Below are 24919 nucleotides of genomic sequence, written 5' to 3'. Positions count from 1 at the left end.
GACTGCTGGGGAAAGGGAGGAATAGATTCAAGGGCAAAGAAGGGTCCAGATGGGATGAGGAAAGCAGGGACAGGTGTGTCTACCCCACTCTCTCCTGCTCTCACTTACACCTATCCTCTAAATAAAGTAGTAGTAGACTTTACTGCTACTGCTAAGTCACTTCAGTCGTGTCTGACTGTGCGACCCCATCCCTGGGATTCTCCAGGCTAGAACACTGGAGTGGGTTGCCATTTCCTTCTCCAGTGCATAAAAGTGAAAAGTGAAAGTGAAGTCGCTCAGTCATGTCTGACTCTTCGAGACCCCATGGACTGCAGCCTACCAGGCTCCTCCATCCATGGGATTTTCCAGGCAAGAGTACTGGAGTGGGGTGCCATTGCCTTCTCCGGGTAGACTTTAAACTACTACTAAAGAAGTGGTTCTCCAAAGGATTTGAGAAATCCTGCCTCAGCCTCTGGAGCAGCTTTTCCTGTAGCCTCTGGGAAGTCTACTAGTGCATCTGGGTTGGCAGAGGTGGGAGGGTGGGCTTCTTTCACTGGATGAGTCAGATCAAGTAGAACCCAGGGGCTCTCCTCCTCCCCCAAGAGGACTCTGGAACACTCGAGTTCAACATAGAGCTAAGACCACAAACACACACACACACACACACACACACATGTTCAGCAGAACTGACTGCTACACAAACTTCCATAACCCTGCAGACATATCTTAAAAGGGCAGGTCGAGTTGTTCCAACCAAGAGAAGGGTGATAGCTTGAGCTACCCACTGCAGCTTTCCTTTCTGTAGATCAGTGGTTTAAAAACTCTTCTCTCCGTGTGTTCTGAAAGTTTACTAGGCTTCCCACAAAAAAAGTTCTTGTTTTCCCTACAGACATAGCTGTCAGTCTGCTTGTGTTCGGGAAGAGGATGGTACAGGAGGATCCCAGTGGCACTTCCCATGGAAGACAGAAGAAAGTGGGCTGCAGAGGTGGAAGAGACTTGACTTTGTTTCCAAACAACCATTTCAGCTGCTCCCAGTCTCCAGCCCCGACTCTAGAACAGCTGTTACCCGTCCTCAGCATGGCAGGGAAGAGTCAAGAAGCCAGGCTCCAGAGTCCCATCTGAGAACCACTACATGCAGGGGGCAGTGAGGACCCCACTGCTCCCGTGGTCTACTTGTGGTCAGCAGGCATGAGTCAGGACTTCTCTCTGATCCCTTGTGGGGCTGGGACAAGAAGGCTTTAAACAAGTCCCAGGCCACTCAGCAGTGGTGGGAAAGGCAGGAAGGTGCACATGGCTGAAATTATTACAAAACACAACCTAAGATAAAAGTGGGGGCCCCTGATGGGGTTCGAAGACAAATAAGGCATCCTGTGAAACTATAGACATCAGGGGCCAGAGTCTGGTAGCACCTGAGTAAGGCAAGCACTGAGGACAGGAGAGAAGCCGGACCAGGGTCACACCAAGAAGGACGAGGTCTGCCTGAACTCCCGCTGGAGAAATAAAACATCCAAGTCAGCTCTCTACAGTCTTCTTTAGCTGCTAGATAATCCCCAGAATACATGCAAACACAGGCTGGAAACCCCCGACTCCAGCCAGGGGGCCCTCCCCACCCAGGGCAGGCATACTCACTTCACTTCGAGCACTGGGCTGGCTGTAAATGACCTTCTTATTGGAGGTCCTAAGACAAGGCAGAAGATAGAGACACTCAGTCCCAGCCCCTCTCCTTAACCTCCGCTCACTAACGTTAGAGGCCAGGACTGAGAACTGCACGGGCGCATGGAGCTCTCGGCGGGGAGGTTTGGGTGGAGGGAGAAAGGACAAGCATGGGACCGCAGTGGACAGTGGTAGAAATCCAGATGTTCTCCCCACCAGGCTGGTTGCCTTCCCCCTCCAACCTCTTCCCCTGGGCACATCTCAGCTTCAAACCATACACAACCACGATCTCAACCTCAGAGAGCCCCTGGACAGCAGCTCACGTACCCTTTCTTTGCTCCTGAAAGACAAGAAATGGGACCATGAGTGTCAGCAGAGTAGAAGACAGCACAGCAAAAGAAGATGGGGAACCCAGTGTGTGGCCCTGAGACATGGGTGACCCATGCTTCCCAGGAGGTAGCCCAGCACACAAAGGCTCAGTACCAGGTTGGCACTCAGGTGGCACTCAAGAACCAGGCCCTGAAACAGGGAGGATCCACCTTTGAGGGCAAATACTTACTGTCAAAGTAGCCTCGGCTATAGCTGAACCAGATGCCAAAAATCAAGGCTCCCAGGAGAATAAGCGTTACGAGGACAGCTGCCACGATGCCCCCGACATTGAGCTCCACTATGGGACACAAGAGAGAGGTCAGGCACCTTAAGACACCTTCACTGCACTGACAGCACCACAAGGCCAGGATGGAAAGCAGACCCCAATCCCCACCCCAGATCCAAGCTCAAGCCCCAGCCACACCCTCACTCACCAGCATCCATGTGCACGGTGTCCGACCTCATGGGTGACTCATAGCCATTCTGCGCCTCACAAGTGAAATCTCCAGTATCAGAGGCCGACACGGGATCAAAGGTCTAGAGGGCAGAAGATGAATTGGCTTCCTGCTTGAAGAAGTCACTTACCTCTCTTTTATGTCTCCTGACCCTCATGCCAAAGTTACCTTGTTGCTTGCTTTTTCCCACCTTCAGAGCTTCTATAACCCTGCACCCCATCACACACACCTTTTACCCCAACCCCATCTGCACTGCCTGCAATGCAGGAGACCAAGGTTTGGTCCCTGGGTCGGGAAGATCCCCTGGAGAGGGAAATGGCAATCCACTCCAGTATTCTTGCCTGGAGAATTCCATGGACAAAGGAGCCTGGCAGGCTACAGTCCATGGGGTCGCAAAGAGTTGGACAGGACTGAGCAGCTAACACACACACATCCATACCAACTCCCCTGTCTTGGGGTTCAGGGTATAGGAAGAGTTGCTGAAGGCTCGGTTGCTCTTGGGTTCCACGGGCATCTCTACCCCATCCTTGAACCACTTGTATTCAGATGGTGGGGAACCGTCTTTCTCTGAGCAGGTCAGCACTGCTCGGGTTCCAATGGTAACAGAAGAGGGGACGTTGATCGTAGGCTTGGATGGAGGCACTGGGGAGGAAGAGAAGGGACTGGTCACAAGGGTGGGAGGGCGGCCTGAAGGCAGAAGCATGATACCCCCATCCATCAGCTCTGGCCTTCCTCCCTTCCTGCGCCCTTAGTTTCCCCCTGACCCGGAGCTTATTCTCTGGCAGCACCAGGACTGTGAATACCCTCCTCCCTGCCCCACCCGCAACCTGCCACAAGCATGCTCACTATTAGTGAGCTCTGAAGCTTAGCGGAGCCTGCTAAGGGTTTAGGGAAGCAACCGGCTGCAACCCACATGGACCTGTGGCACGTACCGAGCACGATGAGCTGGACTGTGACCTCCCCATAGGTGTTGCCGCCTTCATCAGAGACCATACAGGTATACATCCCCGTGTCTTTCCGGGTCACAGACTGGAAGGTGATGCCACCATTCAAGAAGCTAACTCGGTTCTCATAGGAAGCTGCCAGGAGAGAGGAAGCAGGGGCAGAGAGAGCTGAGAGCTGAGAGAAGCTGGTGACGGTAGTACCCAAGGCACAGGGGCTCCCTTCTTCCCCCAACAAGGGCGATGGGAAGGCCCTGGAGACTTGAGCCCCAAGGTGGGCCCCTCCGCTGGAATCCAGGCACCACCAATCCATCTACAAGTAGGCAGTCAGCAAGGAGATGGAGAGACTCACCTGTGATTTTGTTGTTATAGCAAACGAGACCTCTGATATCCCCATGGGTAAACTTCCACTCCACACGGGGCGAGGAGAAGCCCGAGTAGGAGCAGGACAGCTTGGCAGCTGCAGACAGAATCCAAGTGAGTGGGAGGAAGGAGCAGCAGTAAATGGACCCAAAGCACCACGTGGGTTCGATGTTCCCCAAAGCTCTGCCCCTGCTCACCTCCCTCTCACCCCAGCCCCCACCATCCCCCACAGCCCCTCCCAACTCACGTTTATGCTCAGGAACTCTGACTACCGGTTCATAAGTTTGCACCGCACCCCTGCCCAATGCCAGGAAGCCTGAGAAGAAGAGAGGTAGGTCCATCAGGAGTGGGCAGAGAAATGCCAGGGAGAGGGAAGAGCAGTCCCAGCTGATGGAGCATCTGGAGCTGGGACCCTCTGTGCTGAGATCTCAAGGTCAAGGGATTCAAGAGATCCAAACTCCTCTCAGATTTCACACCCTCTCACCATCTTCTTCAAATGTTTTTTGCTAAACTGCAGGCCAACACTTGTTTAATCAATTTGAAACAAAAAAATTTATTTCTAAGGCAATGTCCTTCATTAAAAAAAAAAAAATTTCCCTCTGTGACTACCAGTAATCTAATTAGTTCCTACCAGTCCAAGAACAGTTTCCCAAATGACATTTCATGGTTCAAAGAAAGCTTCTCGGCAAATAATTGTTGTCACTTGTCAGACAATCCTGGCAGGAAGCCAGAAAGCTGGAGGCAGGGGAGGGAAGAAAAGGAAGGAGCAGTAATAGGGTAACAATACTCAGCATTTGGAGGGCGCTTTGTGCTTTTTAAGGTGTTTTCACATACATTACTTCGTTTGATCCTTGAAACAAGCATGACAGATCAGCAGGACAAGTATTATCATCCCAGTTTTACATGAGGAACTAAAGTAAAGAAACATGTGTAAGATCACACAGCTGGTTCTGGACCAGAAGTGGGCTTAGATCACCTCAAGAGAATCTCAGTCACTGGGTCGGGAAGATCCCCTGGAGAAGGAAATGGCAACCCACTCCAGTATTATTCCTTGGAAAATCCCATGGACAGAGGAACCTGGTGTGCTACAGTCCATAGGGTTGCAAAGTCGGACATGACTGAGCAACTTCATTTTCACTCTTGCCCAAAGGAAAAGGGAAAGAAAAGGTGTGTGTGGTGGGGTTGAGAGGAGGTGAGACAGGCAGCAGGTTCACAGGAGGGGCCGACACACTCCAAAACAAGCGCCAGCACGAGGACTCTGGGATGTGATACAGTTATCAACCCACACTTGCATAGTTACTCTCAATTATGCTTTCTAAGCCCAAACTGATGAAGGATGCTTTAGTCAAATCCTGTCTTTCTTAGATAAATGCAAGCACATCTGTTCAATGCAAGTATATTTTTCCTTTATTAAATTACTCATATAACTGAATATGCAAAAGTAGGAAATCAAGAGATACCTGGAGTAACAGGCAAGTTTGCCTTGGAGTACAAAATGAAGCAGGGCAAAGGCTAACAGAGTTTGGCCAAGAGAACACACTAGTCATAGCAAACACCCTCTTCCAACAACACAAGAGACAACTCTACACATGGACATCACCAGATGGTCAATATCAAAATCAGACTGATTATATTCTTTGCAGCCAAAGATGGAGACACTCTATACAGTCAGCAAAAACAAGGTTGGGAGCTGACTGTGGCTCAGATCATAAACTTCTTATTGCCAAATTCAGACTTAAATTGAAGAAAGTGGGAAAAACCACTTCAGACCACTCAGGTATGACCTAAATCAAATCCCTTATAATTATACAGTGAAAATGACAAATGGATTCAAAGGATTAGATCTGATAGACAGAGTGCCTGAAGAACTATGGATGGAGGTTCGTGACATTGTACAGCCTTCCCCAAGAAAAAGAAATGCAAAAAGGCAAAATGGCTGTCTGAGGAGGCCTTACAAATAGCTGAGAAAAGAAGAGATGCTAAAGGCAAAGGAGAAAAGGAAAGATATACCCATCTGAATGCAGAGTTCCAAAGAATAGCAAGAAGAGATAAGAAAGCCTTCCTCAGTGATTAGTGCAAAGAAATAGAGGAAAACAATAGAATGGGAAAGACTAGAGATCTCTTCAAGAAAATTAGAGATACCAAGGGAATATTTCATGCAAAGATAGGCATAATAAAGGACAGAAATGGTATGCCCCACCCCCAAAAAAAAGAAATGGTATGGACCTAACAGAAACAAAACATATTAAGAAGAGGTGGCAAGAATACACAGAAGAACTATACAAAAAAGATTTTCCTGACTCAGATAACCTCAATGGTGTGATCACTCACCTAGAGCCAGATATCCCGGAGTGTGAAGTCAAGTGGGCCTTAGGAAGCATTCCTACAAACAAAGCTAGTGGAGGTGATGGAATTCCAGTTGAGCTATTTCAAATCCTAAAAGATGATGCTATGAAAGTGTTGCACTCAATATGCCACCAAATTTGGAAAACTCAGCAGCAGCTACAGGACTGGAAAAGGTCAGTTTTCATCCCAATCTCAAAGAAGGGCAATGCCAAAGAATGTTCAAACTACCGCACAATTGCACTCATCTCATACACTAGTAAAGTAATGCTCAAAATTCTCCAAGCCAGGCTTCAACAGTACATGAACTGTGAACTTCCAGATGCTCAAGCTAGATTTAGAAAAGGCAGAGGAACCAGAGATCAAATTGCCAACATCCGCTGGATCATCGAAAAAGCAAGAGAGTTCCAGAAAAACATCTATTTCTGCTTTATTGACTATGCCAAAGCCTTTGACTGTGTGGATCACAATAAACTGTGGAAAATTCTTCAAGAGATGGGAATACCAGACCACCTGACCCGCCTCCTGAGAAATCTGTATGCAGGTTAAGAAGAAATAGTTAGATCCGGACATGGAACAACAGACTGGTTCCAAAACGGGAAAGGAGTACATCAAGGCTGTATATTGTCACCCTGCTTATTTAACTTATATGCACAGTACATCACGAGAAATGCCGGGCTGGTTGAAGCACAAGCTGAAATCAAGATTGCCGGGAGAAATATCAATAACCTCAGATATGCAGATGACACCACCCTTATGGCAGAAAGCAAAGAACTAAAGAGCTTCTTGATGAAAGTGAAAGAGGAGAGTGAAAAAGATGGCTTAAAAGTCAACATTCAGAAAACTGAGATCAGGGCATGTGGTCCCATCACTTCATGGTAAATAGATGGGGAAACAATGGAAACAGTGAGAGACTTTATATTTTGGGGCTCCAAAGTCAGTGCAGATGGTGACTGCAGCCATGAAATTAAAACACACTTGCTCCTCAGAAGAAAAGCTATGACCAACCTAGATGGTTTATTTAAAAAGAGACATTACTTTGCCAAGAAGGGTCCATCTAGTCAAGGCTATGGTTTTTTCAGTAGTCATATATGGATGTGAGAGTTGGATCTTAAAGAAAGCTGAGTGCTTGAAGAATTGATTCTTTTGAACTGTGATGTTGGAGAAGACTCTTGAGAACCCCTTGGACTGCAAGGAGATAAAACCAGTCAATCTTAAAGGAATCAGTCCTGAATATTCATTGGAAGAACTGATGCTGAAGCTGAAACTCCAATACTTTGGCCACCTGATGCAAAGAATGGACTCATTTGAAAAGACTCTGATGCTGGGAAAGATTGAAGGCAAGAGAAGGGGATGACAGAGGATGAGATGGTTGGATGGCATCACCGACTCGATGGACATGAGTTTGAGTAAACTCCAGGAGTTGGTGATGGACAGGGAAGCCTAGGTTCTTTTTCCTGTTTCTTTCTCTTTTCTTGTAATAAATGTATTTCTACTTGGTGGCGCAGGGTCTTTGCTGCTGCATGTGGATTTCTCTGACTGCTGAGTTGGGCTCCCTTCACTGTGCAGTGCACAGCCTTCTCGTCAGAGGCGTCTCTTGATGTGCAGCAGAGGCTCAGTGGTTGGGGAGCACGGGCTCAGGTGCTCCACAGCATTTGGAGTCTTCCCAGATCAGGGATCAAATCCAGGTCCCCTCTCTCGGCAGGAGGATTCTTATCCATTGTACCACCAAGGAAGTCCCTCTTTCTTTCTTCCTTTCTTTTCTGACTTAAGTATTTAGAGAGTATTTTTACGTAATTTATTTCAATCTGATACAACAACACTGAATTAGCCAGGCTAAGTATTCTCTCTCCCATTTTATAGATGAAAAAACTGCATGTCTAAAAGGTTAAGTGGAGGATCCAAGTTTTCATAGCTAGGAAATGACAGAGCTGTGATGAGCATACAGGTTACTCCTATACCTCCTTTATTATACCATACTTTTTATCTCCTTTATTATAGCATACTTTTATACATCATGCTGCTTTTAAGAAAAGCCACTGGTTTAATGCAGGCAGTGTTTCCCAGGTAGCTCAGCGGTAAAGAATCTGCCTTCCAATGCAGAAGACACAGGTTCGATCCCTGGGTCAAGAAGAGCCCCTGAAGGAGGCAAATAATGGAGTGGCAAACCACTCCAGTATTCTAGCCTAGGAAATCCCATGGACAGAGAAGCCTGGAGGGCTACAGTTGGTGGGGTCGCCAAGAGTCAGACACTACTGAGCACACACATGTTAATGGAGGCAAACTATGTACTAAAATATGATTGCTTTAAAAGTCAGGTCCATTTTATCTCTAAATTACTTCTAATAATATTATTTTGTGTCTGTATATTTGGCACTACATTTCAAAGTCAAATCTATAATCAAATGTAACAACAGACACAGAAATTAAAGCACATAACCTTTACTAAATTGAAATCTGAGGATATGGAAGTTCTCTGATTCAGTTCTCATCAAGGATGCAGATAGTAAAACGTTTTGATTTTTTGCCCAAGTCAACTTTCTCTGCTTTGATGATGGGAATTTTTTTTGTTTTTAAGATTCTCAAATTTTATAATTTGCTACCTGAGATGTGCACTGAGATACTCAAAACCAGATCTCTCTTCAGGAATGACAGACTTGTCCTGGCTGCTGGACTACTTACCAGAAGAAAGCCTGCAGCTGTCATCCCTCTCTGAGGGAAACCAGAACACCTGCCCGGGGGCATGCCTCCTACCAGGCAGAACAGGGTCAGGGCAGCAGCATCCAATGCCTGATGGAGAGGAGGGGGAGCTAGGATTCTGGACTTCCCTGCTGTAGCTTGGATTCAATACATGACTGGGGAACTGAGATCCAGCCAGCCCTGTGGCCAAAAAATAGAGAGAGAGAACCAGCAAGAACTGACTTTTGGGGACTTCCCTGGTAGTCCAGTGGTTAAGACACTGTGCTTCCAATGCAGGGGAAGCGGGGTCAATTCCTGGTGAGGGAACTAAGATCCCACATGCCATGTGATCAAAAAAAATGTGGGGTGTGGGGAGGACATATAAAGCCCCAGCTCCATTGTCCTACCTCCCCAACCTGGGACAACAGTGAAGGCCGATTCCTGCTTCAGAGTTCCCTGTGCACAAGGCTGAGACCTTGTTGGGACTACAGGACAGCTCAACTTCTCCCTCTGCCCGATCCTGCTTCCTGGCCATAGGTGCGCATCCCAAGAGCACTCCCTAATAAAAGTCTTAGTACAGTAACTGACATCTCAGAGTCAGCTTCCCAAGAAGCCAACCTATGACACCACCCAAATGAAGAACAGCTTCTAACTAAGCTAAAAACTAGCCCTTGAAATAAAAGGCCACCTAAAAGAAGACAAATAAATAAATCACAGCACATGAATTTGATGATTATTTCTGCCTTACTTCTAACTTTAGCCAAAGTTCTTTTTTGAGTCCTCTCAGATCATCAGATCTAGAGCGTGTTTTCAGGAATGACACCGCCACATAGATTCACAAACCTATGGAACAACAGGCATCTTCCCCTTCTCATGAAATCTGACTGCTACTACCTAGTACAGGCTTCTCTCCTCTTATTTAAAATACGGGGCCCTTTACCTCATGGCCTTCCCACCTTCCTCTGACGCAGGCACTGCTGATGACTTCCCCCATGACCTGACTGCAATGCTCAGAGTTCTACTGTGACTGCGTACTGCACCATGAGGCAAGTCCAGCCACCGTGTCCTTCCTTCCTGGTGACTGCAGGACACCCCAGTCATCCTGATCCACGGTCCCCTTCTCATTCCAGAACAAGCCTCTGGAACCAGCCTACCTGCATTCAAATCCCAGCTCTGTTACTTATAATTTGTGTGACCTGGGCAAGCCACTTTGAACCTCAGTCTGCCCATTTGTAAAATGGGGATAATTAGAGTTTCCACATCAAAGAGCTGTTGTTGAGAGTTAAACAAGTTACTACAAATAAAGGGCTTATAAGAGTGTCTGGCCAACAGGAAGCACCAAATAGTTAGTATTAAGCCTTATTGTATCATCTGTCCAGAGGTCCTTCTGTACACACTTCTTTTTCTGACTTCAAAGTAAGGCATGTAAGTAATGTAAATACTTCTGAAAAAAATGCTTACATTCCAGCCCACCAAACCATCTCTCCTCTATCACTGTGACTTAGCCTTAGAAAGACTGACTCTTTTCTAGAACCACCATGTATAGACCAGCAGAGTTGAGGACTTTCCCTCATCACATCCCAGCTACGTCACAACACCCACGATTTCCACATCCGTTCTCATCTATTTTATATTTTCCCTTACTGCATCACGACCTCCCTTTTGCATTTAACCTTGGGCCTATACTTGGCATATTGTATGTGTGTTAGTCGCTCAGTTGTGTCAGCTCTTTGTGACCCCATGGAACCCTGCCAGGCTCTGTCCATGGAATTTTCCAGGCAAGAATATTGGAGTTAGTAGCCATTCCCTTCTCCAGGGGATCTTCCCAACCCAGGGATCAAATCTGGGTCTCCCACACTGCAGGCAGATTAGTTACCATTTGAGTATACTTGGCATAATGTACATACATACAAATGTCCTACTATTGATAATGAACATGGTAAACCAAAACAGAAGAAAATTTCACCTTTTCCATTGTGATCCTTAATTTACGCTTAAGTTCACAACAAGAAAAGTTACAGAGTCAAAGGTATCAGTAGATTTTTGGTGCCTTCATGTACAGAAAACTTTCACTTAATCTTGTACCCCATCTGGTTACAAGTTTTTCCTCCCTTCTTCTCCAAACTTCTTTTTTTCCCCAAACTTCTTAAAGTTTGCGACCCAACATGCGTGTTCACTGTTCAGCCTACTTCAGTACCTCTTTGGCTTTCAACCTGAAATTAAAATTGCTTTTACTAAGGGCACCAATCACTGTATTCCTCAATTTTAAGATACCCTGATTATAAAATAAAACACTGATTTAGTAAAAACTTCTTGGGGGGAAATTAAATATATACAATAGACTTATATTGGCTGTAAGTCACATCCTAATTTCTAAAACATTAAAATAGCCTTAGAATTAAAATATCCAGTATTTGCTTTTTCAGTTCCCTTCTGTGCCCCTGGTAAGATGTTTGATCCTGCTAACTACTCTGCTTTTAAGTCATCACCATCTTTCCTTCCTTTCAGTCAGTCAAGCACCAAGCACCACAATGTCATCTCCCAAACCTCCCCCAAATTTGGCCCCTCCACCATTTCTTAGTACCATCATCATCTGTTGTTCATTGTTCGGTCACTAAGTTGTGTTCTGACTCTGCAATTCTACTGATGGCAGCATGCCAGGCTTCCCTGTCCTTCACTATCTCCTGGAGTTTGCTCAAACTCATGTCCATTGAGTTGATAATGCCATCTAATCATCTTACTCTCTATCACCCCCTTCTCCTCTTGCCCTCAATCTTTCCCAGCATCAGGGTCTTTTCCAATGAGTCTGCTCTTCATATCAGGTGGCAAAGTATTGGAGCTTCAGCTTCAGGATCAGTCCTTCCAATGAATATTCAGGATTGATTTCCTTTAGGATTGACTGGTTTGATCTCCTTGCAATCCAAGGGACTCTCAAGAATCTTCTCCAGCACCAGAACTCAAAATCGTAATCTGGAGAATTGCATTTAGTCTTTCAGTTGTTTTCTCTGCCTTGTTTAATCTTGACCCACTCACATCCATCCTCCACCCCACTGCTGGAGAAAGAGTTAACTTTTATTGAGCACGTACTACATGCCAGGCACTGCTATAAGCATATTACATGGGCTACCATTTAATCCCTACAACAACCTTAGGGGTTGGACGATACTGTTATTATCATCTCTTTTCTACATGGGGAAACTAAGGCCCAGAGCTACGGATTCAAACCAAAGAAGTCCAGTTCCAGAGACTGGGCTACACTATACAGCCTTCTGGAAAGTTCAGATCTCACACTTGCTTCAAGCTTCCAGTGATTCCACATTGCCTATAAGATAAAATCCAAATTTTTCAGCCAGGCAATAGTTCTAGTAAAACCCAACCTGGTGATAAGTTTATCATCTTCATCACCCTCTCTACTCTTGCAATTTACCCCCCAGCAATACAAAACTACTTAAAATTCCTAGCAAAGAGTTTTTCACAACCTCTGCTTTTGCTCATGCCATTCCTGCCATGCAGAATACCCTTTCCCCTCTTTCTTCATCTGGCCAGCAGATATTCATCCACATTATTTTCTGGAAAATGACTTACCCCACTCCCAATCCTTCCTCCGTCTCCTTCCTAGGCTTCCACTACACCATGTAAAACACTGTCAAAGCACTTCCTATGTTATAATGACATCATCTATGTGCCTGCTGCTGCTGCTAAGTCACTTCAGTCGGGCCTGACTCTGTGCGACCCCACAGACGGCAGCCCACCAGGCTCCCCAGTCCCTGGGATTCTCCAGGCAAGAACACTGGAGTGGGTTCATCTCTGTGCCTGTAGGTCTCCCCTATCAGGCAGTAAACTCCCAAAGGAGCAGGAACTATATGTTAATCTATCATTCTTTCTCATCACTTAGCGTAAGTACAAATTGGTACAAAATGATATTGAACAACACAGAGCCTTAACAAATCAGGTCAGAGCAAATCATTCACTATAACATCTACTTGTTAAGATAAGACCATTTTTCAAATTGACAGATGAGGCACCCCCCCCAAAAAAAAACCTGATTCAAAACACTAGCTTTAAAGCTGTAGGTTTATCTGCCTGTACAATGGTAGAGGTGGTTTCCTGCATCCAGGAGAAGTGTGCAGAGCCAAAAGTGGAAGAAGTGCCAGAAGGTTTCCTAATGAAAGGTCTAAAATGTGGGGAAATGGACAAAAGATGTGACTCCATTTAAAACACCCGCAGCTCTTTGAGGAAAACGGCTGCTACTGCAGCAGAGCCTGGAGTTACCTGCTCCCGCTCCCTGCCTCACTGTCTGCTCTCGCCAAGGAACCAGCCTGCAGGAAGCCCCACAGCCACAGTCATGGCTTTTGAAGATACACAAAGACCCGTGTGGAGCCAGAGCTGATAATTCACAGGATTAGAATTACCCTCACCAGCTGCAACGTGAAGTCTTTGGAGAAGGTATGTGCTGACCTGACCAGAGGCCCAAAGGGAAAGAATCTCAAAGTGTAAGGACGGGTTCGGACGCCTACCAAAACCCTGAGAATAACTACAAGGAAAACCCCTTGTGGTGAAAGTTCTAATATCTGAGATTGATTCCAGATGAGGAGCCATACGCAACTCAATGACCTACACAGTCCTGAGATTGCCAAGCAGGTCACTTTCATCAGTACGGAGCTAAGAGTCAAGGTTGAAGTCACCACTGCAGAAGCTTAAATTAACATTTTTCTAAATATTGATAAACAAACAAAAAAACCTGTTTTTTTCATGATCACAAGAGCAACCCAAGTAAGCCCAAGCCCAAGTCATCTGAAGAGACACCTGGCTAGATCATTGCTCTTCCTGCCAAATCTTCAAAATGGTTTCTGGTGTTTAAGGATTGAACTGTATTCCCTCAAAATTCATATATGAAAGCCCTAACCTCAGAAAGTAACTGTATTTGGACACAAGCCCTTTAAGGATGATACAATTGTTAAAATGAGGCCCTTAGGACGTGCCCTAATCCAATCTGATTGGTGGTGTTCTACAAAGAGACACTAAGGGTGCTCATGCCACAGAGGGAATGACCAGGTGAAGAGGCAGCAAGAGGGTGGCCACTGTAAGTCAAAGAGAGGTTTCAGAGGAAACCATCCCTACCAGCACCGTGATCTTGGACTTCTGGGCTCCAGCACTGTGAGAAAATAAATTAGTGCTGTTCAAGCTACCTAGCCTTTGGTATTTTGTTATGGCGTCCCAAGCAGACCAATACAAAGGTTCAAATTGGACATCAGCAATGGGCATTCTGGCTGAATCCCCAGTCACTCCAGCCTTGACTCAAGTATGCATGATGACAGGAAGAGTGAAAGAATCAACATGCTACACAGCAAAGGAAACCACCGACACAATGAAAAAGTGGGTCTTGACTGCAGTGTAAGATTCATGCTTCTAAGACAGGAGGCAAGGGTTTGATCCCTGGTCCAGGAACTAAGATCCCACATGCCACACAGCATAACCAAATAAATAAATAAAATTTAAATTAAAAAAAAAAGCTAAAAATGCAACCTAGAGAATGGGATAAAATATTTGCAACTCACTTAACTTATAAGGGATTAATATCTAAAATGTATAAAGAATTCATACAAATCATAGTTAAAACAAACAAACAAACCACACCTAAACAATCTACTTTAAAAACTGTCAGAGGATCTGCATAGACATTTTTCCAAGGAAGACAGACATACAGATGGCCAACAGGTACATGAAAAGATGCTCAACATCATTAATTATCAGGGAATGCCAATCAAAAACCATGAGATACCACCTCACACTTGTTAGAATGGCTGTTATCAAAAAAGACAAGAAATAGATTTCCTGGTGGTCCAGTAGTTAGAGATCCTTGCTTCCACTGCAGGAGCCATGGGTTTGATTCCTGATCAAAGAACTAAGATTCCACAAGCTGCACCATCGCGCTCCCTAACCCCAGAAAAGAAAAGAAACAGCGAATGCTGGTGAAGACATGGAGGAAAGGGAACCCTCATGCAAACATCATGTTGGTGGGACTGTAAATTGATACAGTCACTATAGAAAACAGTATGGGGTTCTTCAAAAAGTTAAATGTAGAAATATCATATGATCTGGGGCTCTCTCTACCCAGGTGGCAAAGAAGAATCCACCTGCCAATGCAGGAGACGCAAGAGACGCAGCTCTGATCCCTGGGTTGGGAAGATCCCCTGGAGTAGGAAACAGCAGCCCACTCCAGTTGTTCTTGCTTAAGAATCCATGGACAGAGGAGCCCGATGGGCTACAGTCCATGGGGTCGCAAGAATCAGACACTTAGCGACTAACAGCAAATCTAAGGAGAAAACAAGATGCAAGTTACCTTCCTGACAGTTGTTTTCCTCTCAGTCTCTGCCCCCAATTCCTGCCCAGTCCTACAAGGACTCAAAGGCTAAGGATCCCTTGTCCTCCACACAACTCTGAGCCGGAATCCAGGCTCCTGCACTCACAGGCCTCATCTGAGTCTCAGCCGCACTTGATTCCAGTACAGACATCCCCCTTTTCCCTTCACACTGGGGCCAGCAGAGTTAGCCGGAGGCTTGAGAATGCACATAATACACAATGGACTATCAATGAGTCATTAAAAAGAATGAAATCTTGCCATTTGTGACAACAGGGATGGGCTTTAAGGGCATTATGTGAAGTGAATTAAGTCAATCAGAGAAAGTCCAAATACCATATGATGTTACTTATATATGGGATCAGAAACAAACAAAAAAACTCCAAGCTCACAGACACAGAAAAAAGATTGGATGCTTCCCAGAGGCAAGGAGAGGGTTGGGGGCAAAAATCAGTGAAGAGGATCAAGAGGTACAAACTTTCAGTTAGAAAATAACTAAGTCATGGGATATGATGCACAACACGGTAACTATAGTGAATAATGCTGTATTGCATATTTAGAAGTTGCTAAGAAAGTAAATCTTAAAAATTCTATCACAAGGAAAAAAAATTTCATGACTATGTATGATGACAGATGTACATTTATTGTGGTGATCATTCTTCAATAAATATAATTGTTATATTATTATTTTGTACATCTGAAACTAAAATAATGTTGCATGCAAAATATACCTTGGTAAAATAATTTTTAAAAAAAAACCAACAGAACTTTTTTTTTTTGGAAGGGACCCTGGGGACCCTCTATCCCATCCTTTTCTAAACATATAATTTTATTTTCTTTTGACTGTGCTGGGTCTTCACTGCTGCATAGGCTTTTTTCTAGTTTCGGTGAGCAGGGGCTGCTTTGAGGAGCACAGGCTCGAAGGTGCTCAGGCTCGGCAGGTGTGGCCCATGGGCTTAGTTGCTCCACAGCAGGTAGGATCTTCCCAGATCAGGGATCAAATCTGGGTCTCCTGCATTGGCAGGTGGATTCTTTACTATTGAGTCACCAGGGAAGCCCAACAAAACTAAACAAGGCCTCTTCAAGGTTTGTCCTCTGAAAGGTTTAATTAATTATATCCAAATTCTAGACACAAGTTACTGAGCATGACCAAATAAATTAAAAAATAGCATGAATAATAAGATAATAGCAGCTAACATTTCTTGAATACTATGTACCAGATACTCTTCTGAGCCCTTACAGGTTCCATTTAATCCTTGTAATAATGTTATGAAATAAATTTTATTATTGCTCCCACCTTACATATGCATTAATTGGAGCACAGAAATAAGTAATGTGCTCAAGGTCTCAAAGCTAGTAGGAGGTAGAGCTAGGATTCTAACCAGGTAACCTGGCTCCAGGGTACAATAAATTATACAACTAAGTAAAAATAAAAACAAACAAATAAAACTAACCATATTGCCATGCCAAAAGTTAAGGTAGATCAATTTATTCAGAAAAATAATCCTAGTATACACGTAAAGGTATCTCTAAGAATAGATTCCAAACCCTTGACAGTGCATATTACCTGAGAGGTGAGGATACAGGCAACTTTTCTATATTCTACATTTGTGTAACAACCAAGTATGTATTGAATATTTTAAGTTAAAGAAAAAAGAGTGGGAAATGGGAGTTATAAAGGGGAAAGAAAAATCAGATCACAAGAAGCAAAGAAAAATAAAACATAGCCAGAAAGGGGAGGCAAAAGCAAAGGCAAAAACGAAGGAAGAACGATCAAGAGTTACAAGAACACAATAGGAAGCACAGGATGATGACATAAAACTTTGAAGGTGAAAGGAAGTAACAGATGAGTAAGAAACAGGAGATTACAATCAAGATCCTGTATGAGTCTGATAAATTTCAAGGAGAGAAAAAAGGCAGGAAGAAGTGTGAGCATATGCATTGCACTGTCTCATTAAAAATGTTTCAAGGAGAAAGAAAACAACCCTGGAAGGCAAGTATTATTGTTATCATCCCACTTTATAGATGAGAATACCGAGGCTTTTTCATAGTTGTCCCAAATCACACAGCGGCAAACGAGGTGGGAATCTTAACCCAAGTCTGCCTGATTGTGAGTCTCCAAAACTACTATACTACACAGTGTCTCCAGCAGAGAACCAAAACACCATTCATCCTTCAAGATTCTGGTCCAGTGTCCCTTGATCCATTATACCTTTCCCCAGTCAAAATTAATCTCTCTTCAACTTCTAAGAATATAACCTAAGAAAATAATCAAAGGTAAGCTTAAAGATGTATGTTCAAGGACAATTTAATGTTATATCATACAGCAAAGAAAAAAAAATGCTCAGCAAAAAGTGAACAATTAAGTAAGTTACAGGATAGTCATACAGTATAATACTATAGAATGGATTTTATTTAAAGCATTGTTTGCTAAAAAAAAAAAAGGAAGGAAAAAAAAATACATATATGGCCATGGTTTGCAATAATACGCTACCATCACAGAACACATAGAACATTTATGTTCCTGTCCTCTGTCATGGAGTTAATCACCCATTTCATTTAAAACTGATATTCAGTCATTAATAATCTAAATGAGAAGGGATCTATAACACAGTTTTGTTTTTTCCCACAGGAATTCCTAACTAATCTGACAAACTGGCCATAGCTCAAAGTAGTTTAGTACACAACTTGGCTTAAACACTGGTATGCATGGATTTCTGTTGAGCTGGTGTGACCTAAATGAATATCTGCCCACAGGGCCAAGGCTTAAAGAAGAGTTAATGACATCAAACAGCCATTTCATTTTTTTCCAATATATTTTGCATAGGTCAGCTATACCACATATTAGTCATAGAGGAAAGATAAGAATAAAACAGTAATCAGTGTTATCTCTAGAGAACAGGATGGCATGTGATTTTATTTTCTCTATATCCCTCTGTCTTCCCATTTTCTGCATTGAACATCTATCATTTCTTAATAAAGTATTTTTATCATTTTGAAAAGTAACGCTTTCTCTACGTTCCCCAAACATTCTGTACTTCGATGACAGCCCCTGACGCATGGTGCTCTGTATTCTACTTAGTAAATACATGTCTATAACTCCTTAGAAACAGAGAAAACAAGATACATTTGTATCCTCCCCTGTTCTTAGAGCTATGCTTTGCCACCAAAGCAGTGCTGTGTTAATAAGAAGGTGGTCACAGAGGGTGGAGGCATCCAGATGTCTGACAGAACCCACCAACCCGTCCCTGTAAACACAGGTCAAACCCACAACAGAAAAGCTACTTCCTTCTACTGCTTTATTAACTTTGTTTTCACTATACAATCCCGTTAATCATTAGAATTTTCCTTAAGGTGTTTTCATGCAATGAGTTTGTTTTGATCCATTTAAAAACAAACAAATAAAGGAAGGAAGGAAAAGGAGGGAAGCCAGGAAGCCAGCCAGCCAGTCTCTGGTTTTCTCTAAGAATTCATCCAAACTTCCCCTCTAGGCAGATGAGTCTCACAGAACCCACCAACCTCAGAAAAAGCCAAAGCCTCAGAAAGCCCCCAGATACAGTATGCTCACAGTTTACCTAACATCAGCTGTTGGCTAATGGTTACAAATTCCTGACTGCCCTCAGAGTTTCTTAATAGCAGAGGTTATTCATTTTTTTAATCTCTAATCTCAGCACAGTGCTCAGAACATAGTAAACACCAATGCTTGTTGGATTAACAATTGAATTTGACACTACAGTGCAATTAGAGCCTGGACCCAGGGCTTCCACCCCTGGTTGGCTCTGTCCTTCCCACCACTCACCCTGTAGAGACTGAACTCACTCCTGGGGGTTGAGGTGGGACAGATAAGGAATGTGTGGGCAAGAGGAAGCCTGTGTGAGCCAAAGACTGGCTGGGCTAAGTCTAAACATCCAGGCTTGGCTGTACTTTCAGTGACGTGGGTCAACTGACACAGCCCTCTGGGTGCAGCAGAAAGCGGTGATGATGGCTCTGCAGGACAGGAGGGCTTTCACTCCACGGCTCCCTCCAGCCCTCTCTCAGCAGAATTTCCAGTTCTACCAGCTGGGCTCTCCTCCCCCACCCAGCTACTCATTACAGAGCAGGCTGTGCCTGCCTACCCAGGGCTCACTCCAAGGGCCTGGTATCAGACTTCTGGCCAGCCAGCTGCTTCCTCCCATCTGACCCCCACACTGTAAAACACATGACACCAGGCGGACTTTAGACAGAAACCCTGCTTATCAGGGAGTCCCAGGCAGATGATCCCTGCGTTTTCAGTGCCTGGAAAACCCCAGTGTGTATCCACTCACTCTAATTCTCACAACCCTCTGACGACAATGAAACTTCTTCCACAGTTACATTTGACAAGTGGCCATTCAGCCCTTTCCTGAACCTCTAGAGAGGAAGCTGGGCTGAGTTTAGAGATCCCCAAGGTCTCCCCTCAATGCTAACAGAAGTGAAAAACAAACCCAATTTTTTTCTAATCTCTCACATAAAATGTACGTAGCTTTTAAATCTGTCCTTGAGCAGGAGTGTCAGCCACTTCTGAATCCACAGAATAGATGCCCCTTAACCCAGAGGGCCTGGGGAGGAGGTGGGGAGAGGGTAGAATATTCTAACAGCCAAGGCCACACCAACAATATGAAAAGAACTCCAGGGCATATCAAATGAAATAAACAAGATACAGGATGGAATAGAATGTATAGAGGGTGCCTCCTTTTGTGTAAGGAAAGGGAAAAGAAAGCAATATATATTTATATATACTGGTATCTGTATAACAAACCACTGGAAAAATACACAGGAAACTAGGGGAGGTCTGGAAAGAACAGGAACCAGGTGGGAGTGATAACCCCACTCGTTTAACATTATTTTGATTCTTGAACCACGTTAACATATTAACCTCTTCTAAACAGACAAACATTGTTGTTTGTTTTTTTAAATTATAGTAGCTCCACCCCAAGCTAAAACTAGGCTGGAGACGCCAGGCAAGCCCAGATCACAAGAAACTGAAGAGAACTGTCATAAAGTGAAAGTGTTCTGGAGTAAGGAGAGAAAAACTAATAAGACACTGGAATTCCACTGCCACTCACTTCCTTGTTTCACCTTGTTGCGTCACTAGTCTCTAGGTTCTGGTTTCTAGGGAACAATTCTTTCATAGAACCCCCTGCAGAGGGAGGGGAAAGAGTGACTCACCAATCTACAGTTTGAGGTGAGTCTAACCCTAAATATGAAAGCTAGAAAGGCTTGAGTCCAAAATATCGATATGAAACAGCCAGACTCACAGGTTGACCCAGACAGACACAGGGCAGCAGTTTCTCCCTCCTGGAATGCCTCAATGCAGACACTTCATGAAGGGGTGTGTGTGCAAACACCAGGGTTCCAACCAGGTATCCACTTCCCCTGTGGTCACATCAAAAGTCATCCTATACACACACATCTTGCTAAACAGAAATGCCTCTTCCTGCCTAGGAGAGAGCTGGAAAGTTTTTTAAACATGGGCTTTCTAGGGGGAAGGAGGCTAGTATTCTTGGTCACCAGTTTTTCTTTTCCCAGGCCCAGTTCTCCCAGTGTTTTAGTCTCCAACCCTGTCCCAGCAGGTTCAGGCCTTCTTCTCCACTAGATTCCCCAGGCAGGGGTTGGGCCACTACTTGATCTTTTCTTCGTCCTCCCTGATGGGGGAGTCCACGTGAGGAGCAAGGACATGCAAGCATCCTATATAATCTTCCCATATCCCAAGGGCAGAGGACAGACCGGACAGGCAAGAAAGCCCCTACTTTTTCACTTGAGCCATTTGGAATCTGGCAGGGTCTCTGCCTGCTTTCTCTGACCTGCTTTACTGCGGGCAGCATTCTTTCACCCTCACAAAATCCAAAGGAGGGTAAGAGCTGCCCACTAATAATCGCTTTCATGTATGTCATGTAGCTATTATCCCAGCTGATCCTCAGGATGAGGTTAGGACAAGTATTATTACTCCTGTAAGACTCTTGTATTACAGATGAAAAGACTGAGTTACTAGACTATGATCACAAATAAGCCAGAAAGTCAAGCTAGAACCCAGGTGGGGGGTGGCCTGGTTGTTATTCCCATTCTCACTGTGCTAACCAAATAGCATCTTCCAGGTCTAGCCCTATTTACATGTGACAAGGTCAGTTCCTCCAACTCCAGGACATGTTACTTCCCAGGATCCACTGTCCTGTCAAGCTAATACAATATCATCTCAAGTTCCCTCTAAACCACTGTTTCTTGATTCCCTGAACAGACTAGAGGACATTCCCAAGCTCAGAAGGGTGATATCACAATGCTTTCAATGTCAATCTGTGGTAATATATTGTGGGGTTATTACAGAAAATGAGGGGGGAAGAGGAAAAGGGAGAAGGATGCAGTTCTAGGAGTCTTATAAGCCTGACAAATACTGTCACAAACACAGTTACTGACTCAGAAATTTCTAGGTTGGGAGGTGGGGAGATGAGTACGAGGGTTGACGGGGTTGGCAAAGTGTTTAGTACTGAGCACCACACACAAGGAAATGACTATGGGTGTCACTAGCATTTCTAAGATACAGACAGAAGTAAATGGAGAAGAATGGGAAGGAAAGAATGGAAATTGAAGAAAGGGGGAAAATGGAGTAGAATGAAAGGGAGAAGTGAGAAAAGAACGAATCTAGTAAGAAAGAAAAATTGAAAAAGGTAGGTGAGATAGTGGACTCCAGAGCAGTATCCCAAACTGATGTTTTGACATGCTGGTTCCGGTGTCACAGGGTGCCTGAGATGGGCCCAAGGGTAGAAAAAGCAGAAGTGAGTCAGGAGACTTTGGTTCCAGTCCCAGGTCCTTTTGTCAGTCTTATCAAGTCATTTCCCCTCTTTGTACCTGTTTCCTGATCTGTACAATAGGGGAAGGGAGGATCTGACTTGTTGCTGGTCCAGGGTATCCCAAGGGTTAATGTTTTTGTGATAAGAAACAAAGGAGTCGCAATCCATCTGTCTAAGGGCACCCTTCACACTAAGCAAAGTGAATTATCTTGTAACCACCAATATTGGTCTCAATTGTTCATCTCTACTACATTTTCAAAAACAGGGATCTTGAGGGGGAAATGGAGACTCTTACAGACCCCCTGCCGACACAACCATTCACAGTAGCACACACAGACACTCAAGAATCAGATAAGTGTACAGATGCTGACGCAGGTAGACTGAGGCACAAACCATAAACTCGGGCACACGCACAACTGTAGACAGAGGCCTGCCCCAGCAAGCCTCACTGTTCCACAGGAAAGGGAGTTGACAAAGGAAACAAAAACTCTCAAACATGGCCAAGGGGGAGGGCAGAGTTCTGGCTCAGAGAAGGAACCAGCCAACCAAAAAACACGACCTTCCCCTGGGAATGGTCTCTCCGTCAACAACATTTATTAAGGACTCCCAAAGTTAAGTTATGCTAGAAAGGAACTTTGAATGCTGTGCTAAGAAATTTTAGATTTCAATTTTATGCATTTCCTTTAAAAAAAGGGGGGGGGGGGTTGCAACTGGATACTTTTCCCGGAGCAACCATGCAACCCAAAGATTCGGGGAAAGCTAAAAAGACCCTTCAGCAACAACCAGGGAAAGGGACTTCCACTCCAGTCGACCTCCATTAGATTTTCTCTGAGGACCCTTCAGGAGTAAAACATCCGAAGAGAGGCAGGGGACGGGAGGCTCCCGACTAATCTCGGATGGTTGGCGGATGTTGGAGGGGCAGGATGGCCCTTCCCAGATGCGTGATCCCTGCTGAGCAGCGCCCCCGAGCCCACCAGCCCTCAGCAGTGAGAATGGAGGAAAGGGGAACCAATCTTCCCCCGTTATTTTTGGTAAAAGTGCGGAAGAGGCAGCTACCTCCGGGTGGATATAAGAGGGGATCCTTATTCATAAGTGTGGGGGAGGGGAGCCAGCCACTCACCAGGGGAAGGGGGGAGGGAAAAAAGAGGGACGAGTCTAGGGTGGAAAAGAGGGCTAGGAGGGTGAGGCGAGCTGGTTTCAGAACCCCTCCCCTCTCGCGAGCCAGAGGTGTGGGGAGCGCCTCCTCCAACCTCTGATCAGACGCACGGATTCCTCCGAAAACTCCGGGAACTTACACAGGATCATCGACGTGAAGAGAAGCAACTCTGTGCTGCCGACTTTCGCCTTTGTACCCATCACGATCAAGATCCCGATGCGACAGCAGTCACTGCGACCCTAGAAACAGACCCAGCTTCGCCCACAGCAGCGCGGGGACTAAACTCCAGACGCCAGGTTGAGCGCTGCCCGGCCCTTCCCTTCACGCCCGATTGGTCGGCGCCGCGCCTCTGCACTTTCCGATTGGTGGAGGGAGCCGCCGCTCCTCTGAGTGACTCACCGGCGCCAGGTGCAGTCCCGCCCACCACTCCCAGTAAGGCGGACTGGAGCCGTTCCAAGCCCGATCCGCCCCTGATTGGGCCCGGAGACTGTCGCGCGCGGAGACCCAGGCCTCACCTTCTGCAGGTGAGGACTCTGTGATTGGGCGGCGTTCCTGAAGGAGGGACTTTGTGACTGGCTAGGTTCTGAACTGCAGCCGGAAGATTAGAGGAACACCTTAACGGAGGTGGTCGGGAAGGTGGTTGTTCTGTGCCTGGCTTTGTTTCTTGGTTTGTAATGGTTTGTTTATTCGGAATGTAAGCTGCAGCCGCAGAAACCTTGGTCCAGTCCTTTGCCAAGTAAAAACCACGTGTATTAATATGTGAGGGTCGGGAGAGAAGACCCTCAACGTGTGTTCCTCTGTCCACTCCATTCGCAGGATTCAAGGCTGCGCTAGAGGAGGAAAGGGAAAAGAGGTGGGAATGAAGCGCTCCATTCAGTGGGAAGGGCAGAATCGAATCACCACACACACCCAGATAATACACACTGACCTACAGACGCTCTATAAACATCACTGTGAATGACTGTGGGTATGTCCTTTACACATGTTTAATCATTCAGCAGACGTCCGCATTTCCGTATTGCTTATCTTCTCACTGAGCATAATTGCGTGCCTGCTAAACCCTCTTTCTATAGGCTATGTTGATACTCTTAATATTTATATTGTTACATCGTTTTTATTTGAAACCCATTCGCAACACCTTTATTATTTCTAGTTTCTAATGTTTTACAATGATTTTACATTGTGATCGTAATACTTTTTTTTTTTTTTAAACTTTTTGGCTGCGCAAGGCTGCGTTCGGGATCTTACTTCCAGATCAGGGGTTAAACCCACGCCCCCTGCAGGAAAAAAATAGGGTTTTTTCTTAGTATATCCAGGTTCCCTGTGGGAAAACTTCCTGGACTTCTCACTGCAAGTAAGAAGTCCATATTTGTATCCAAAACAGTGGTATTCTTTGACCTTTTGCTCTTTCATCTTTGTCTTTATTCCTTTGGGCCAAAAGTCCTCTTCACATTTCACCCAACTTAAAGCAATGTTTAACAAGCACCTATTGGGTGCTGTGAGGTAATACAAATAAATATAAACCATAATCTGTGACTTCAAATGACTTACAGTTTACTTCCAGTACAATACAGGAAACAGGACAATATGTATCCAAAAAAGAAACTTCGTAAAGTTTCAAAAGAGAAACGCTTGCAAAGCTCTGGTCTTTAGCCTCAAGGGAATTTAAAGTCTTGGAAAGACATACACATAAAGTTAAATATGACAGTAAAGAGAAGAGAGAAGAGCTTGGAGAAGGGACCAGGCACTCTGGACTGTGATTGTCAGAGAAAATTTTAAGATGGGCGAACTTAAGCAGGGATTTTACCTATTTACAT

At 44.9% G+C, this 24919-nt stretch overlaps 1 protein-coding gene, 1 long non-coding RNA gene and 1 pseudogene across 2 annotated transcripts; 2 read left to right on the top strand and 1 right to left on the bottom strand.

The window, feature by feature from the left end:
- Window positions 1-812: 812 nt before the first annotated feature.
- F11R (F11 receptor) lies at window positions 813-23446 on the bottom strand. Its single transcript, XM_043451483.1, has 10 exons — window positions 23242-23446; window positions 4008-4076; window positions 3750-3857; window positions 3389-3535; window positions 2896-3098; window positions 2436-2538; window positions 2192-2299; window positions 1960-1972; window positions 1609-1657; window positions 813-1469 (listed from the first exon to the last, which is right to left on the bottom strand). The coding sequence occupies exons 1-10, from the start codon at window positions 23300-23302 to the stop codon at window positions 1434-1436; spliced, it is 897 nt and encodes a 298-aa protein (XP_043307418.1). The 5' UTR covers window positions 23303-23446; the 3' UTR covers window positions 813-1433.
- Window positions 13128-13483, top strand: LOC122430674 (annotated as a pseudogene).
- Window positions 23447-23505: 59 nt separating the features above from the next.
- On the top strand, window positions 23506-24635 carry LOC122430681. Its single transcript, XR_006266372.1, has 2 exons — window positions 23506-23626; window positions 23919-24635. It is a non-coding gene; the product is annotated as an uncharacterized LOC122430681 (long non-coding RNA).
- The last annotated feature ends 284 nt before the right edge of the window (window positions 24636-24919 follow it).

Source organism: Cervus canadensis, chromosome 2, assembly GCF_019320065.1.
Source record: "Cervus canadensis isolate Bull #8, Minnesota chromosome 2, ASM1932006v1, whole genome shotgun sequence".
NCBI classification, from domain to species: domain Eukaryota; kingdom Metazoa; phylum Chordata; class Mammalia; order Artiodactyla; family Cervidae; genus Cervus; species Cervus canadensis.
Note: the sequence above shows the minus strand (reverse complement) of the source record. Positions and strands in the feature narration are given on the sequence as shown.